The sequence below is a fragment of the Fukomys damarensis genome, unplaced genomic scaffold (assembly GCF_012274545.1).
Source record: "Fukomys damarensis isolate Sample0158 unplaced genomic scaffold, DMR_v1.0_HiC HiC_scaffold_30, whole genome shotgun sequence".
Classification (NCBI taxonomy): domain Eukaryota; kingdom Metazoa; phylum Chordata; class Mammalia; order Rodentia; family Bathyergidae; genus Fukomys; species Fukomys damarensis.
Genome location: NW_022900942.1, coordinates 6,128,371 through 6,145,054, shown reverse-complemented (window position 1 = coordinate 6,145,054; position 16,684 = coordinate 6,128,371). Strand labels below are relative to the sequence as shown.

General features: G+C 46.8%; 1 protein-coding gene across 1 annotated transcript in view; it reads right to left on the bottom strand.

Moving 5' to 3' along the window:
• Window positions 1-16,684, bottom strand: part of Kcng2 (potassium voltage-gated channel modifier subfamily G member 2) — a 67,581-nt gene that overhangs the window by 24,792 nt on the left and 26,105 nt on the right. The window contains exon 4 of the mRNA XM_010644149.3: window positions 16,264-16,415. Coding sequence (XP_010642451.2) covers window positions 16,264-16,415 — 152 coding nt within the window. The remainder of the gene's footprint in view (window positions 1-16,263; window positions 16,416-16,684) is intronic.

Sequence of the window (16,684 nt, the reverse complement as noted above, 5' to 3'; positions counted from 1 at the left end):
ACCACACCAGGGCTTCTGGAATCACAGTCACAAAGAGGGCACAGGCTAGACACTGACCCCCTGAGAAGTTTAAGCTGGACCAGGAAGGACACAGGGCCCACCTACCAAGTTGAGAAGCCAGGGGGTCAGGTGTGGCTTTTGGAGGGGCCTCGGTCTGAGAGTGCTGGCATCAAGTCCAGTGGACTATTTGACACCCTACCCTGCCTGGCTGCTTCTCCCAGCACAGAACTCAGTGGTCTGTTTATTTTCTCCATCTGCCAATGTGAGCAGGGACATATATTGGCTAGGACAGTTGCCACGGCCTGGGGTATATAGACAGACGGGCCTCTTGAGCCGTGGGGTACACCTTACAAACCCACAGGCTGTAAAGCTAGGCAGAGCAAGTTGTGACTTGGATCACACAGAAGGACATGGAAACTGGGAGCAGGAGGAGTGAATACATCCTTGAAGTTGACACCATTGACCAACCACACCCAGCAGAAAAAGGCAGGGAAGATTCAGCATTCACACACAAAAGCATAAGAGTAGAAATAAAATAGGTCTGAGTAGTGAGTCACTATTCCTCCCCCATATTTGGTGGATTCTGGAATTGCAGACCCTGGAAGGAAACCACTCATTCAAAAACCCATAGGAATTTTTGGGGCACTCATTTCTTTTGTTCTTGATTCCTTCTTTCTTCTTTTTTTCCCCTTTATTTTGCTCTCTGCTTTCTCTTGTTTCCAACAATGGCAGGTCTTTTCTGTTACTTTAATGTAATTTCAACATAAAAATAGACTATTAAGAACTATTAGAGAAAAGGAACAAATCACGTAGAAGATAAATGCACTAGTATTACAACAGACTTATCAAAACAAGCCTTGACAGCCAAGAGAGCTTGGAGTGAAGTGTTTCAAGCCCTAAAAGAAAACAATCCACAGACTAACATATCCTGTAAAACTATCTTTCAAAATTGTTGGAGCAAAAAGATCATGACAAAGAGTGGTGGGTGGATACTGAGCCAGAAGGCCCCTGCCAGGCAGAGAAGAGCAGCGATCAGAGTGCTGGGCTGGCTCAGATATCTCACACTAGGACAAGCTGACTCGGAAAACTGAACTGTTTTGGGAACTTCACCAGAAGGTGAGGTCCCTGCAGACGCAGTGTTTAGGTAGGTACTGTTCATTTCCTGTGAACACAGACGGACCAGGCCAGTTTCCTTGGTATTGAGGCTGCAGGACTCGGGCATGCTGCCTCAAGCTGTAGTTTCTTCTCATGATGCTCAGGGGTGTCTAACACAGGCTCTCTCTTTCAGCTTGCCTTTGTCTCTTGCCATCAAAAATTCAGTAGCATCTGCCTGACAAGGAGCACTGACAAGGAGCTCAACTCTGAACATCTTTCTCCATTAGCTAAATGAAAGCCTGAGAACAGGAGACCCTGAATGCCAATGGTGAGGGTCCAGCATGGCAAGACAGTTGCTTTACAGACATCCTAAGCCTGTGACTTCCCTCCTGGGTGTCCAAGAGTGTACTTGTGTGATTACATTGTTCCACTGCCCACATCCCTCCAACTATGGCCCAAGTTTATTGCCATCTCATCAGTCCAACCATCTGCTGCATGTGCCCAGGCATGACAGTCAGCAGCAGTGCCACCCTCAGCTGTAGGCATCCACAGTCCTGAGCCCATGGCACTCACAGACTGGACACTGAAACATAAACCCCACTGTCCTCACTCAGTCTGCAATAAATGACTTTGTGTGCAGACTTCATCTTTACTTCCCATAAGTACCTGGAAGAAATATTTAACTACTTTCCTTAACTACAAATTCACAACAATTTGACTGAACTTAATTGAGGTTTTCTTTTCAATTATCTCTGGAAAAGCGCTCTTGTAGTTAAATCTGGTATAATGTAACAGACAAGTAGCAGAGGAATGTCAAATCTACTGGAGAGGACCAATGAGGTAAAAATAGTGCCACAGTCATTTATGCAGAAATAATGAATTACTCATTTCAAATTATTTGTGCTGAAGCAGACCTGTCATTTCATTCCACCAACACCTGGTTAACTAGTTTTGTGCTGTGATATATAAAGACACAAATACAACCATTACAAGCATCCCTAACTTCTGCCTTCTCGTGGCTGAATGGAACCTGGCCTTTGAAGGGTGCTGGCCTACTGTGTTTGCTAGTGCACGCTGAGACGAATACTCTGCATTAAACAAGAACATAGGACTGGTGACTGCCCACATCGTGGTGGCGTACACTGAGCACAACAATGTGCCATCTGCAGCTGTGAGCTCCACTGCGCTCTTGAGAGAGCTTCACAATTTACAGCTTTCAAGAGTGATCTGAGGCCCTGGTAGGAAGTTTTGAGAGCAAGGACAGGACATTTACAAATAGCGATGCCTCCTTCAAGTATGAGGAGAGAATGTCCCACACAGAAGAGTTCCAGGCCACACATTCAATCTCCACTTGGGCCTAACAAGGGCTATTCGTAGCCTCGGTTCTTCACTGATGTTAGCTATGTCCTGAGGGCTGCATCCTATAGCTGTGTCACTGTACTAAGGATGGAATGTGCTTACTTCCTCCTCCACTCTGGGCTCTGTGCCCAGCTCAGTCCACTGAGCCCTGTCTCTGCAGCATGTGGATTGGTTTGAATGAACTAGACTGCCACTACCAGAAAGTATAGATGTGTAAGGTGCTGTTTCAAATGTTCACCTATTATACACGAGTCCCGGAACATCCTAAGCCTTCAACACCCCTCATTTCCTGAGTTCCCAGAGTGGACTTCCTGCTTGGGTGCAGTCACACTCTTCCTCTGGACAGGCACACCCATTCCCACATGGAAGGCCCGCTTCTGAACACCCAGAACACTGGGTGTGGACAAGTATTCTAGTCTTGGCTAAAGGGATAAACAAAATGATAGCTCATTATCTGACATGTCTTTCTTTTATCATCAATGTCTTTTCCTGTGTTCGTGGCCACTTCTAATAGTCACTTTTGATTCATGTGCCTGGCCCTCCTTCCACTGTGGTGCTGTTATTTTCTTATTAATTTATCAGAACGTCTATTTTAGGGACATTAGCCCTTTGCCATATATGTTGCAGTTTTATTCTTATGTTTTCAGTACACAACAATTACATTCTCCAGGGGGAGTCGGTCCATGTACATAGCACATCTTAATTCTTTTTACTTCCCCTTGCCCTCTCTCTTCTTCCTCTCCCTTCATCTCTAGATCTTCTTTGCATTTACCTCCTTCGTTTGCATTATCTTTTATTTTGCTGTTTAAATTATTTATACTTTGGTTTCCTCATATAAGAGAAACTGTGCAATATTTTAACCTTGGTTAGCTGATTTATTTTGCTTAATATTATGGTCTCAAGTGCATCCATTTTTCTACTATGGACTCCAATTTATCCTTTTTATGGCTAAGTAGTACTCCACTGCACTAAAATACCACATTTTCTTTCTTTACTCGTATGTTGATGGACTGCTTCAAAATTTAGCTGTTATGAATTGTGCTGCTATAAACATGAGTATACATGTATCACTGAAATATGTTCTTAATTATTTCAGGAGGATACCTACAAGGGAAATAGCTAGGTCAAGTGAAATTTCTAGTTTTAGTTTTTTGAGGAATTTCCACAGTGACTTTTAGTTTTCATTCGTCCAACAATATAGAAGGGTTCCTTTTCCCTGCAGCCTGACCAGCACTTATTATTATTTGATTTCTTGATGATAGCCATTCTTTCTAGGATAAGCTGGAATCTCAGTGTTGTCTTAATTTGCATTTCTCTCAGGCTCAAAGACGTTGTACATTTTTCTCATGTAATTACTAGTCATTTGTACTACTACTGAGAAATGTCTACTCATTTCAGTTACCTATTTTTTGAATCTTTCATTTTGGGTTTTTTTTTTTTGAGTTCTAATTTTTTTGAGCTCTTTATATATTCCAGACATTAGACCTCTGTTGGAGGAGTAGCTGGCCAAAGTTTTTTTCCCGTTGTATGTTTACTGTTTTGGCTCTTTCCTTTGCTGTGCAGAAGTTTTAAATTTTTACATACACCCACTCACTGATTCTTGATGTTATTTCTTGTGCCACCAGGGTTCTGTTGAGAAAATCCTTTATTTATGCCTATATTTTCAAGAGTTTTCCCTATTTTATTTTCAGTAGGTTAAATGTTTCTATTTTAAATATTTAGATCTTAGATTCATCTTGATTTTAGTTTAACACACGGTGGGAGATACAGGTGTAAATTCAGTCTTTGGCATGTATGTAACCAGTTTTCACAGCACCATTTGTTAATGAGGCTATCTTTCCTCCAGTCTGTTTTTGCTGCCTTTGTCAAAGATCAGATGACTGAATGTCCCTGGATTGTTTCTGTTTCCTCTGTTTTGCTTCATTGATCTACATGTTTGTTTCTGTCCCAGTACCACACTGTTTTTATCATTGTAGCTTTGTAATACAGCTTGGAATCTGGGATTGTGATGTCTCCTGCTGTGCTTTTGCTGCCCTGGTTTGCTTGATATTCTGGATCTCTTCTGGTTCTATACAAATTTTATTTTTTTAGTTCCATGAGGAATGCCATTGATTGGGATAACATAAAATCTATGTATCAGTTTTGACACTATGGCCATTTTGATAATACTGGTTCTGGTGCCAGGCAGAATGGCACACACCAGTAATCCCAGCACTCTGGAGGCTGAGACAGGAGGACTGTCATGAATTTGAGGCTATTCTGTATTACAGAGTGAGTTCAAGTTCAGCCTGAACTGTATAGCGAGACCCTATATGTCATTCATATATATCATAAGTTTCTTGGACAGAATGCAGATGATCTGTGAAGGCTCACAAAGGGGACAAAGAAAGGAGGAGGATGTGGGGCCTGCAGAGATGCATGCTCAGGGAGTAGCATGAGTGATGGAGAGAAACTGTGCCCAGTGAGAGGGGTGGTGCCTGGGCCCAGGATGTGGTGGACCAGTGGGCGCTGGGCATTGCCTTCTGTGCATAAAGAGAATCAAGAACAATGAAGGGAAGGAAATTCCCTTCAGGGCAACCAGCAGATAAACGTGTGAAAAGAGGTTTACCTCCTAGTGATAGAAAGGAAACTGAGAAAGTACAAGAAATCTTTTAGAAAGACAAGTGTATTTACATAAGAATCCCAGCGCAGGGTGGACACAGCAGCCAGGGTCATAGACACACGGATAAGGTGATACAGAATGGCACCACCTCCAAGGAGCTCAGTGTTGGAACCACCAAGGGTCAGGTCACAAGTAACGAGGCACCTCAGAAATCATCTGTGGATAAGGAAAATGTTCACTCCAGAATCAGCCACAACAGAAAAGACCTTGGGGACAAGAGTGGCAATGAGAGACATTTAACATCAACATGACAGGGCTGAGCAGACATGCTAGGAATGTTTTAGGAGAGGGCTTAGAGCAGTGATGGTGAACCTTTCAGAGCTTTCGAGAACAGCCTGGTGCACCAGGTGTGCCATAGGTTTGCCACCCCTGCTTAGGGCCACAGTGCTGGGAAACAGGCTGGCTACCAGCTGTGGATGGGTCACTTTTGCAGTGGAGCGCGAGAAGGGCAGCAAAGAGAAACCTGCCGGTCACCACTTCTTGGTTTCACTTCATTCTGCTCTGCGAACTGCTTGGTTTCCCCATCCTTCTGAAAGAGCAAGTACTTAATTATGATCAGAGAAACACTTTTGAGAGTTGGCATATTCTTTAGGGGTGGCAGGATCTGAAGTGTTTGCTTCCTCTGGGCATTGTGCCTATACAAATGGTCCTGTGGAAGTGCCAGGTTGGTTTCTCAAGACACATTTATGCCATTTCAGAAAACGGTGACCGCCTATCTGGGAAGCAGGGTTTCTTCAGAACAAGCCCACACTGAATGACACACTCTCTCCCCAGCAGACAGGGACCCCTCTGATGGACAGGTTTTCAGCACAGGGCTCCACTCGAAATCCCTACAAAGCTTCCCACAGCACTGACAAGGAAATTGTTTCCATAAAATAGCGCTTGCTTCTCATCTAGAAACAGCTAGTTTGGTGAATTATGACAGTTAATGTCTTCTCATTAAAAACATCCCTTCATCTTATACTTTTAATATTTCAGGATTAAGTGGAGCCTAAAATCATCTCAATTCCAACTTCTTAAGTCTGCTCTCTCAATTGAGTGGTGCCTGATGAATTTATGATTGGATGAATTCAGTTCCCTAAAAAAAAAAAATGCAGCATATCTGTCAAAATAATTCAGTCCTATTTAGGGATGCTGGGGGGTAAACGGTGACCACCTATCTGGGAAGCAGGGTTTCTTCAGAACAAGCCCACACTGAATGACACACTCTCTCCCCAGCAGACAGGGACCCCTCTGATGGACAGGTTTTCAGCACAGGGCTCCACTCGAAATCCCTACAAAGCTTCCCACAGCACTGACAAGGAAATTGTTTCCATAAAATAGCGCTTGCTTCTCATCTAGAAACAGCTAGTTTGGTGAATTATGACAGTTAATGTCTTCTCATTAAAAACATCCCTTCATCTTATACTTTTAATATTTCAGGATTAAGTGGAGCCTAAAATCATCTCAATTCCAACTTCTTAAGTCTGCTCTCTCAATTGAGTGGTGCCTGATGAATTTATGATTGGATGAATTCAGTTCCCTAAAAAAAAAAAAATGCAGCATATCTGTCAAAATAATTCAGTCCTATTTAGGGAAATGCTGGGAGGCAATGAAATCATACATATATACTCAGAGAAATCCTGCCATTTCCATTTATTTCCAGTAAGCTCTCAGTAGTACATAGCTACCTCATGCTGGGCAGCTATAGAGGGGGCAGAGGATCCCAGCATAGGCACTGACAGCTAACAAGGAATGGTTTATTTCAGCGACCTCATACTCCCTCCACCCTGGAAAGCTGGCAGGGTGGGTGAAGTCACTTCGTTGTTCACATCTGATTCTCCTCTCTTTGTGGCCCAAGAGTGGCACAGGGCACCAGCAGGTACATCAGGGGCCACTCAAGGTGGGCTGCTTGGGGAGACCAGTACAGGCTCACAGCAAGCACTAATGGGACCTCTGCCTATATCTTCAAGGGCTGTACTGTCAATGGAGCCAGGTCAGTCCTTCCCTGGAGGCTGTGCAGGAGCCTGAATGGGGACCCAGGACTCAGGTGGGCCAGGGGGACAGCAGTGATCCTCTCATCGGCTCCCTATGCCTGAGGTGCTTACTGGTCTTTGCATTTCTGATCACATACACCTGTGGCAAAGCAGAAGAAGCCATCCTAGTGCATCCCGTCCCTTCTGAGAGCTTCCTGCTCTCTGCAGAGCTCGTTGGCTTTGATTAGCTTTCCTGTAACTGCTGTGGACAACAACTAACTCTGCTTGTCATTGAGGAACCTCTGGAGCTAGGGTGAAACCACCCATCTCCCAGGCCAGGCCCCCTCTGCTGCTGCCATGGTCCTATGCAGTGCTTTCACATCCTTGTTTGCAAAAGGGTACAATGAGACCCCTAATTCCTATGAATCATTCAATCTAATCTCTTTGAAGAACCTGCATTTGATTGAAGAGGAAACAGAGGCTTTAGAGGAGAAATAAATGTTTTAAGGCCCTGAACAGTCAGAACTTGGCTAGTATCAAATTCTGCTTCTTGTGGTAGCAGAAGAGAACAAGGGCCTTGAATAGATCATGGAAAAAAGAATCTTGTAACTTTTATTCTAGCATTTGAACATGATTTTTTTTCAGACCAAAGCAAAAATCCAAAACACAACTCTCCTAGTTTTTGTCTTGCCAGTTTTCTGCAGGAAGTAGAGGGAAACAAATGTTCTGAGCTTTACGTTCTTCCTGTGCTCAGTAAGTAAACCAGCCCAGATATTCTGCATCCCTCAGAGCCCCAGCAGGGCCTCCCATGAAACAGGCAGCAATCCTGGGTGGGGGGTAAGGACTGGGCACTTGGTGGGGCCCCAGCTGCATGGGAGTGACGGGGTGGGTAGGTACCATACCCTATTGGATGCAGCCCGGTAGAGCATGAAGGCTGAGACCCTGCCAGCACTACATCAATCTCACCTTTTCAGCAACAGAATGAATCCTAACTCACAGAGAACACCTGAACCCCAGCCCCAGCCCCAGGCTGCACCTCGAGGCTCTGCTTCTGCTCTGGGCTGTCTCATTGGGTAATATAAGGGCCAGTCTGCTGCCTCCTGCACCAGGTCTTTGCAAACAGGAAGCTAAACCCATTACCAGTTTGATGGGGGACACGAGCCCTGCAGCTCACCAAAAAGTGGTCCTGTGATGCCCTAGCTCTGGTTGAACACAGTCCACACCCCCCACTTCCCATGCACCTGTGTGTGGGAGGACTGTGGCAGGACCTTGTGACACCTTCCACTGCAGCAGCCTGGCAGGGATACTGGCAGCAGGCTGCAGTCACTGTTGGCTGTGATGGCACAGGCTACTGACCAGTACCAATGTGAGCAACCAAAGCTCTACCTGGGCCTATGACCCAAGTGTGGCCAGACTTCTTGCTGACACTAGAGGCTAGGATGTTTGGACTCAGCTTCATGTGAAGCCAACTGCCCTGCTCTCTCTTGCCCTTGCTGGGTGGAAGGACAGCTGTTGAGCTTCTTGGGATGCAGGGGAGGACATACTGATCTACACTGCCCATATCAGATGCTGGATTGAGAGAAACTTTCTTTGGCTGAGATCCAAGAGTGTAGTTCTGTTGCTGCGGCCCTAGCACGGCAGTCATCACCACTGTGAGAGGATGGGACATGGGAAGGGGAAAGCCTGAGAGGTCCCCTGGTCTTTCCAAAGAAACCCATTCCTAATACAAGAGCCCTGCCTGCTAGTCCGGGACACTTCTGTCTTGTGGTCCCAAAATGAGCTGTGTCTACCTTTACACTTTGTGCCCACAGACCTGGGAGACCAGTCAAGGGCCCCTCACAGATTGGCCAGGGGCCAGGGGATAACACATACAAAATATGTCTTTGCTGATGGTGAGAAGTGCAATTTGTCACCTGTCAGTCCTAGTCGTGGGAAGCCAGTGAATGGAATCTCCTAGCCAAACAGGAACAGAGTGCGGGATGGATGAAAGGTCAGAGCTCATGTGATAGGGAACTGTGTGTCCACCACAGGGTGCTTGTGTATCAGTGAGACATCATTTTGTGTGTGCCTGTGGGGGTGTTTCTGGATGGGACTGACATGCAAGGCAGTGGGCTGGGTCTAGCAGGTGGCTCTCCCCAGTGTGCGGCCTCATCTGGTTGGCTGAAGGCCTGAACAGACTGACTACAGAGCCAGGACAGCAGCCTCACCTGCCCACAAACTGGAGCATCAGCTCTATGTCTCCAGCTTATGACTGCCGACCTTGGACTTCTTGGACCCCCTGTTTCCTTGCAGTAAATCTCTCTACATACACATCCTTTCATTCAATGTCTGCAGAACTCTGGTCCAGCTCAGGGATAGCAAAGCTTACTCTGGAAGCAGCTGTGATGTGCACAATATGACTGTGCAGTGGAAACTTTGCCACTACTTTCAACACTGCTACAAAGACTCCCATAGTGAATTCAACAGTCAAAATTCCAGTCATGAAATCTATAACTAATTTTTCTTGCCTTAATTTAGTCACGTGAGTTTAAAGGAAAAAAATCAACAAATCCTGCTAAATAGCCGGTCATCAAAGGAAGTGATGAATTCTGAAAAACACACCCTGCACCCACAAGCTTTCAGTGGCAACAGGCTGTTCTCTGGCAGGCTGGCATGCACAGCCTGTCCCTGCCGCCCGCCAGGACCCAGGCTCTCAGCTCTGTCTCCAGGCAACACAGCAGCCGCCACCGCACAGAAGAAATCTCAAAGCTCTTTGATAGAATAAAAATTTCTGTCCACCTGTTTCTCTGCACAATTTCCAACTGCTCAATGCAGACATGGCAGTGCATGTACACCCGGCCTGGAAGCCAACACCTGGGAACTTCCTGGACACCAAGAATGCCAGTGATCCCACTGTGATCCCATCAGAAAGATGTAATGCTGCCAGCATCACCAAGTTTCACAGCAGACACACATATCTCAGGAGAAGCAGCACTCCTTCCAGGTTATTCCACAGCAGTTAAGGTCAACCACAGTCGGAGGCTGTACTGGCATTTGTGTATACACGTGGCACCTGCAGTGTGGTCTCCAAGCTCCTGGGCACGTCACAGTACTCTTGAATGGCAGTATGGTTCAGGGAGAGACGTTGTTTGTATTCTCTACCCCTCAACTAGTGAAGGCTGCAGACTCACTGAATGCACCCAAAGGCAACAGGAGTGGCAAAGGCACCTACCCTTTATGCAGGCTCTTCCAGTGTGGTGAAGGCTGGAGGCAGGAGTCTACACAAGTGCCTTTGTACTAAGCCCCATCTCCATCTGGAAACAGGGGCGCTGAGACCCACTTCGAGGTTCTAGTCTCTCTGGCCCCTCTAAACTCCCCCTAGGCCCAACAACTAGTACTAAGACACATCTGCAGAGGTGCAACTGTTCAAGTGCAGTGACTGGGAAATCTATAGGAAAGCATACTGGCTGTGAATGTATTTCAGAATGTAGCTTTTGAGATCAGAGAATTCAGGGACATTTTTGTGGCCACAGATGTTCAGGGCTAACCTGTCTCCACAGCCACGTGAATACTGTGAGTTTGGGCATCACTGACTTTTTCTGGGAAAGATAACAGCCACTGAACAAACGATCACATGGAGAACGGGCCGTGAGGACTGCGACCACCTGAAAAAGGCAGTCTGTGTTCCATGAAGTCAAAGCACAGCCCCAGGGCACACTCCCTCTGCAGGGGATAGGACCCATTCCAGGCCCTCCTGCCCCAGGTGGCCCAGAGCACAGGAGCCTCCCTGCTGTGTAAGACACCTGTCCTCAGGTTCCTAGGCTGGGCAAGCATTTTGCTCAAGATAGCTCAGGACTGGAAGCACTTGCTTCACAGGTAACTGGGCAGTCCTGTTTTTCTTCATCTTCTTGTTCTAGGGATGTGAACACACATGACAAAGTCTTTACTCCTGAAATATTTAACCTTCTCCAAAATGAAGCACAGTCCTCTCCAGGAGACACTACAGTAATTTCCACAATGACCATCTCCAGTGCCAGGGGTGCCAGTTTATTGCTTTGAGTCTTCAGCACCTCACATGGGGGTGGGTTTCTCTGTGTCATCTGGGTCATGCTACATCTGCTCAATCTGGAATTATGGACACAATACAAGATGTAAGAAAAAGAGCCATGTCCTATGAGAACAGGGTTTACAGTTCCACAGAGCTGTAAGGAGCTAAGAGCTTGTAGGCAATTAGATGATGTAATTCCAAACTTTGGAAAAGCTGTGTGTGAACACACCGGCCTTCTTCCAACCCCTGTAGACACTGCCACTTCGCCTGACTACTGTTACAGAGCTCTGACACAGATTCCTCCTCCTCTGGGTGCCTGACCAGGTACCGGGATAGTAGGTATATGCCAGGCTCCTCTGGAGAATCAGAAATTGTGGCTTTAGGATGCACAGCAAGACCCATGACCCTTGTGCTGGGATCAGGGGAGCATGTGTTATGACTGAGATCAGCTTGATAGCAGCCCCTCAAGTTATCCATGTCATCACCCCAGAACCTGAGTATATGTCACTACACATGGAAAAAGCAACTAGAAGGTTGTATTAGTCAGCTTTCCATTGCTGGGACAAAATGCTTGACATACACAGCTTAAAGGGGGAAAGATTTATTTTGTATCACAGGTTCAGGGGTTTCAGTCCATGGTCAGTTAGATCTAAGGCAGCAAATCATGGCAGAAGGGCAGAACTGGGGAAAGGAAGCAGAGTTGGGGAAAGAGCCAGATGGGGAAGAGCCAGACACCAAATGTAGTCTCCAAGGTCACAGCCTCCCAAGACCAGCTCCTTTCTACTAGGGCCACCTCCTATGTTCCATGGTTTTCCAGTAATGCCATCAAATGATGACCTCATCAGTGGATTAATAAATTGATGGATTAGAGCTTATGTGTCCCTATCCTTTCTGAAACCACCCACAGACACTCCCAGAAGTGTGCTTTACTAACTTCCTACAAAACTCATCACTTCCTTCCACGATGGGCTATTTTAGCAGTATCTTTCTCCGTCCAATCAAGTTGACACCCCAAATTAACCATTCCAAGTGTGTAATGAAAGTCCTCGGAATGGGAGATTGTCCTTTGTTACTTAGGTGGGCTGCGCGTCCCAGGGTCTTCGTAAGAGGAAGTTGAAGGTGCCAAGCAGCAGTGAAGAAGGAGAGGTATGCATTCTGGTAGCACTGGAGCAGCAAGCAGGGGCAGGAAATGGTTCTTCAGCCTCCAGAAGGAACCAGCCCTGCTGCACCTTGATTCCACCCCAAAGGACCATTTTGGACACAGCCTACCAGAACTGTAGCAGAATAAATCTGCCTTGTTTTAAGCCAAGCAGTTTACAATGTTTGTTTCAGTAACTATGGAACAAATGGGAAGATCCCTGAGGGTGCTTCAGCCCGTACCACCACAATGCCCACATCCACCCAATAGCTTATTTAGCTCACTCTTCCGCTGACCTACTGACAGTATCACTTTAATGATGTAAGTTTGGGCTCTGGATAAGGCCTTATCGGCAGCCCTACCTACCAGCTCTGTAAGTGCTGCAAGGGGCCTGAGAGTCTGACACACCAAAGCAGGACTGGTACCATGTAAGGCACATTGTGTGGCCAGCAGAGCTGAGACCTTGCTGGACTCTCAGACCAGCCTGAGGTCCTGCTAGGGTTGACATAGGGTCACAGCTGCAGGCACAGGTGCCCCTTTCTCACCAGGCTGTACCACCCCTCCCCCAGGCTGTGGGGCCACTGAGTGGGTGGCAGCTCTTGTTGCCTGGCAACCCCTTGGTCCCCTACACTGAAGTAGAACAAAGCAGGAGGGGGGAGTGGCCAAAGGCAGGTGGTGGTCCCCACAGCCTTGCCAGAGAGGCCTATCTCACTGAGACGGGTAGGAGAGATAAGCTTTTGGAGAGACCTGGGAAGCTGGCTTCCCTGGGGTTAACTCACCTAGGCATAGCTAGTCAGGGCCAGAAGAGCTGCCCAGATGACCACCAAAGTGAACACCTGTGCTAGGTCCTGGCTGTGCAGTCATGGTTGGTCAGAATATGGGCCCAGCACCCCCACCCGGCCCAGCTCAGCCACACCGTGTATCCTGAACACTCCAGGAAGGGCCTGCAGTGTTTCCAGAACATCAGCCTGGCGCACCCTTGGGTAAGCGTATTGACAATGTCAGATCTGCCCTGCTCTAGCATTTCTGGCATTGGATCAGTCTCTGTCCTCACGTGCTGTGTCTTGTCTGCTACCTCCAGCAATGCCTGAACTAACCAGGAAAAAGCATAATTGATTTGTGTTGTTTTCAGCTGGGAAAAAGTTAGGGGCAGTCCATTCCTCACCACAAGATATTCACAAGCAACAGAATGACACCTGCCATCCCACCGGCACCCCCGTCTGTGGAAGGAAAGAAGCAGAGCCTGGCTAAGGCTCTGCGCCTGCCATAGCCCATGAGATGAAAGGACATGTCAGAGTATCTGTCATTGCCCTGCTAGGGGAAGGGGCTGGAGATCAGCAGACTGAGAACCATGGGTAGTGACTCCTCTGAGTCAAGGCAGGATGAGAGCATAAACTCGGTGACTCTAGTTAATGCTTGGATTCTCAAAGCATGTCACTTTCACATTCTGCTGAGGACAGCCTCAAGTCATGGATGATCACAGAGCCACAAAGTGCTTCCTCTCAAATACCCTTCTCTTAGCTTCTCCTGAGTCTGTAAATCTCCATGAATGTGTGTAGGGAGGTAAAATACACACCATGCAAAATGTACCACCTTAACAATGAATGCACAGGTCAGGGCAGGAGATGCTTCAGGGTCTCAGCCACCACATCGTCCTGCTCCAGAGCTCTCCATCTTCCTGAGAGATACTGTTCCATCCAACACTGACTCCTTACCCCCATCCTGGCCCGTGGCACCAACCACTGTTTGTCTCTGTGAAACTGCTTACTGTAGTTAGGTCACAGAAGAGAAATCATAAAATATTTGCCTTTTTGTAATGTGCATAATGTCCTGAAAGTCCACACCCTTTGTGGCATGTGTTGGATTTCCTTTCCTCTTAAGATGGAGAGTCCTGGAGATGGATGGGGTGACAGCTGTGCAATGACTCCAGTATACCAAATACATTCAACAGTGCCGATGGCAAGTTTTATGTATACTTTATTAAAAGAAAAAAAGTTGATGGAATATGAAACGTTTTCCTTCTGGTAGTTAGTGACAAAACCTCTTATGTACTTAGTACTTCTTGAGTACAGTGAACAGATGCTTCTAAGTGTCCCTCCCTCAAGTCTTTGTTGCAATGGTCTCACAAAGGAACTGTCACCCTGTCCTTCTGACACACAAAAGGAGAATCTCAGCAAGGTGGCATATATGTAGAGTGGACAAAATCCAAGCATGCTATCCTGTCTGCCCTCATTTTCTCAAGACCCCAGAAGTCCATCCTTCCAAGATGCGTCAGACAACATGGCATGGGATATAATATGAGGAACCTGCCACCTGCCACCCCATACCTGAAAAAGCAATGTGCACCCTAAAATCTTTGCACTCAGTTTCCTCGAACACATTGTATCAGCGGACTCTCTGGCAGGAACACTATTCGTTTTTCACAAGAGCTTGTATTCTGACAAATATCGCCAAATTGCTGACAGGCAAGGGGATTCAGTTTACACAGTCATCCTCCTGGAGCTGGGCAGCAGGGAGTATGAGCTATGGCACCTGTTCATCTTAGCCTTGAAACCAAGATCCATCAGGATAATCTGTAGGTATTGGATTACAGGTAAGGAAGAACAGTTTTTCAGACAAGTTCCTGGTGCTTTAAGGTGCCCCAGAGTCCATCGACTGGGCAGAAGGTGACTTACTTAGCTAGGCCCTAGGTACACAGAATTTCCCTGACTTTCAATCTGTCACTTATACATGAGTAAAAGCCTCTACTTTCTCCCTGCCCATAACAGATATTCTCAGTAGAAATGTTTTTTCAGAGCTCTTCCTCCACTGCCAAACAGCTTTCCAAAGGGCCTACAGCAATCTGCACCACCCCCACAAAGGGAACTGGGGGTGTCAAGAGGTGGATGACAGTGAAAGTAGTGGATGACCCTGAGAGGATTTGGGGGGGTTCCCTAGATCTTTTGTTAACTGAGCAGCTCTGACCTCTCCCATTTCCTGGTTCTACAGAAATGACTTTTCCTTCTTGTATACTGCAAGGAATAACTGTTCCTAAGAAGTAGAGTCAGAAACTGCTGAAGACAACTGGAACTGATAGCTCAGTCACAGGACACCCAACAATGAAGACACGCCAATATCCTAAAATTTACACTTTAATTTAACCTGCAGTTTGGGATGCCACACTCTTGGTCAATTTAGTTTCTCTGAATAATTCATTGAGCCCACCAGACAAGCTTGGGGCACAACTTTCAGAAACCTGAAGGTGAAGTTGAGCTGCTCCTGGGAAGGGTCACTGTGTGAAGCCCAGAGTCCCTGCAGGAAAGTCTGGGAGTGCCCAGACAAGCGCCAGAGGACACCAGCGACATCTACACAGCAGTGTTCGCTTTACCACTAATCCCAATACTTCAGACAGCACAAACCCCTGGCTGGTGCACAACCTTCCTTGGCTGCATCCAGAATGTTCCACGATTCACAATGTGCACACGTGCTGCGAGGCTTTCTCGTGATCCCCTTGCTTTGTCATGGAAACTCTGGTAAACCCACGGTGACACTTCTGCCCACGTTTCACATACTGGCATTCTTGGATTAGTAGGCAGGACAGAATGGGGGCCAGAAGTGGAACCTCACAAAGCTAGCCCGGTTTGCTAGTCTGGGAGAATGTGAAGCCTTCATCTCCTTGGCCTGGGATGACCAAATTTAGGGTTAAACCCACAGAATTCTAAACCCTTAAGATACTGAATGTCTTTTTAAAAGCCCCACGTTGTCCACACTTTGCTAGCCGTACTGGCTGTGCTACTGGAGAGATTTGGTGGAAAGCTACTGTGTGCACCAGTCCTAAAACAAACGTAGTTTGGAAACTGATGGTTACCTCAAGACTGTACCTCACTTACTGCCATTTAACCAGTGTGGGTCAAAGGGTGCAAGGCCTTTGGTTCCAACCCCTGCAGGAGAGAGGCATGCACAGCAAAGAACACCCTTACCTTGGCGGCTCCCAATCCTTTCCCTAGGGCACCACCCCCCACCGCCCCTTGCCCCGCCCAGCGCTCACCCGCTCTTCCTCCGCGCGGATGTCTGGCATGGTACTGAGGCAGAGGCCGACGGCCGTGACGGCCACGAAAGCCACGGAGACACAGGCGAAGAGCTTGCCCGCCAGCCCTGAGTGCGGATTGTCCACCACGTCGCGGAGGCGTTGTTGATTTTTTTTGTATCATTCTCTTAGTATCCATTGCATTGATTTCTGGCTAGTCTTTATAATTTCCTCTCTTGTAGGAGCTTTGGGTTTATATTGCTCTTCTTTTACTAGGAGTTTAAGAGTCATCATTTGGTTGTTTATTTGAGCTTGCTCTGTTTTCCTATTGTGGGCATTTACTGCTATGAATTTCCCACATAGAACTGTTTCATTGTAGTCCATAAATTCCTGAATGTCCTACTGGCATTTTCATTTAGTTGTAAAAACTGTCTAATTTCTT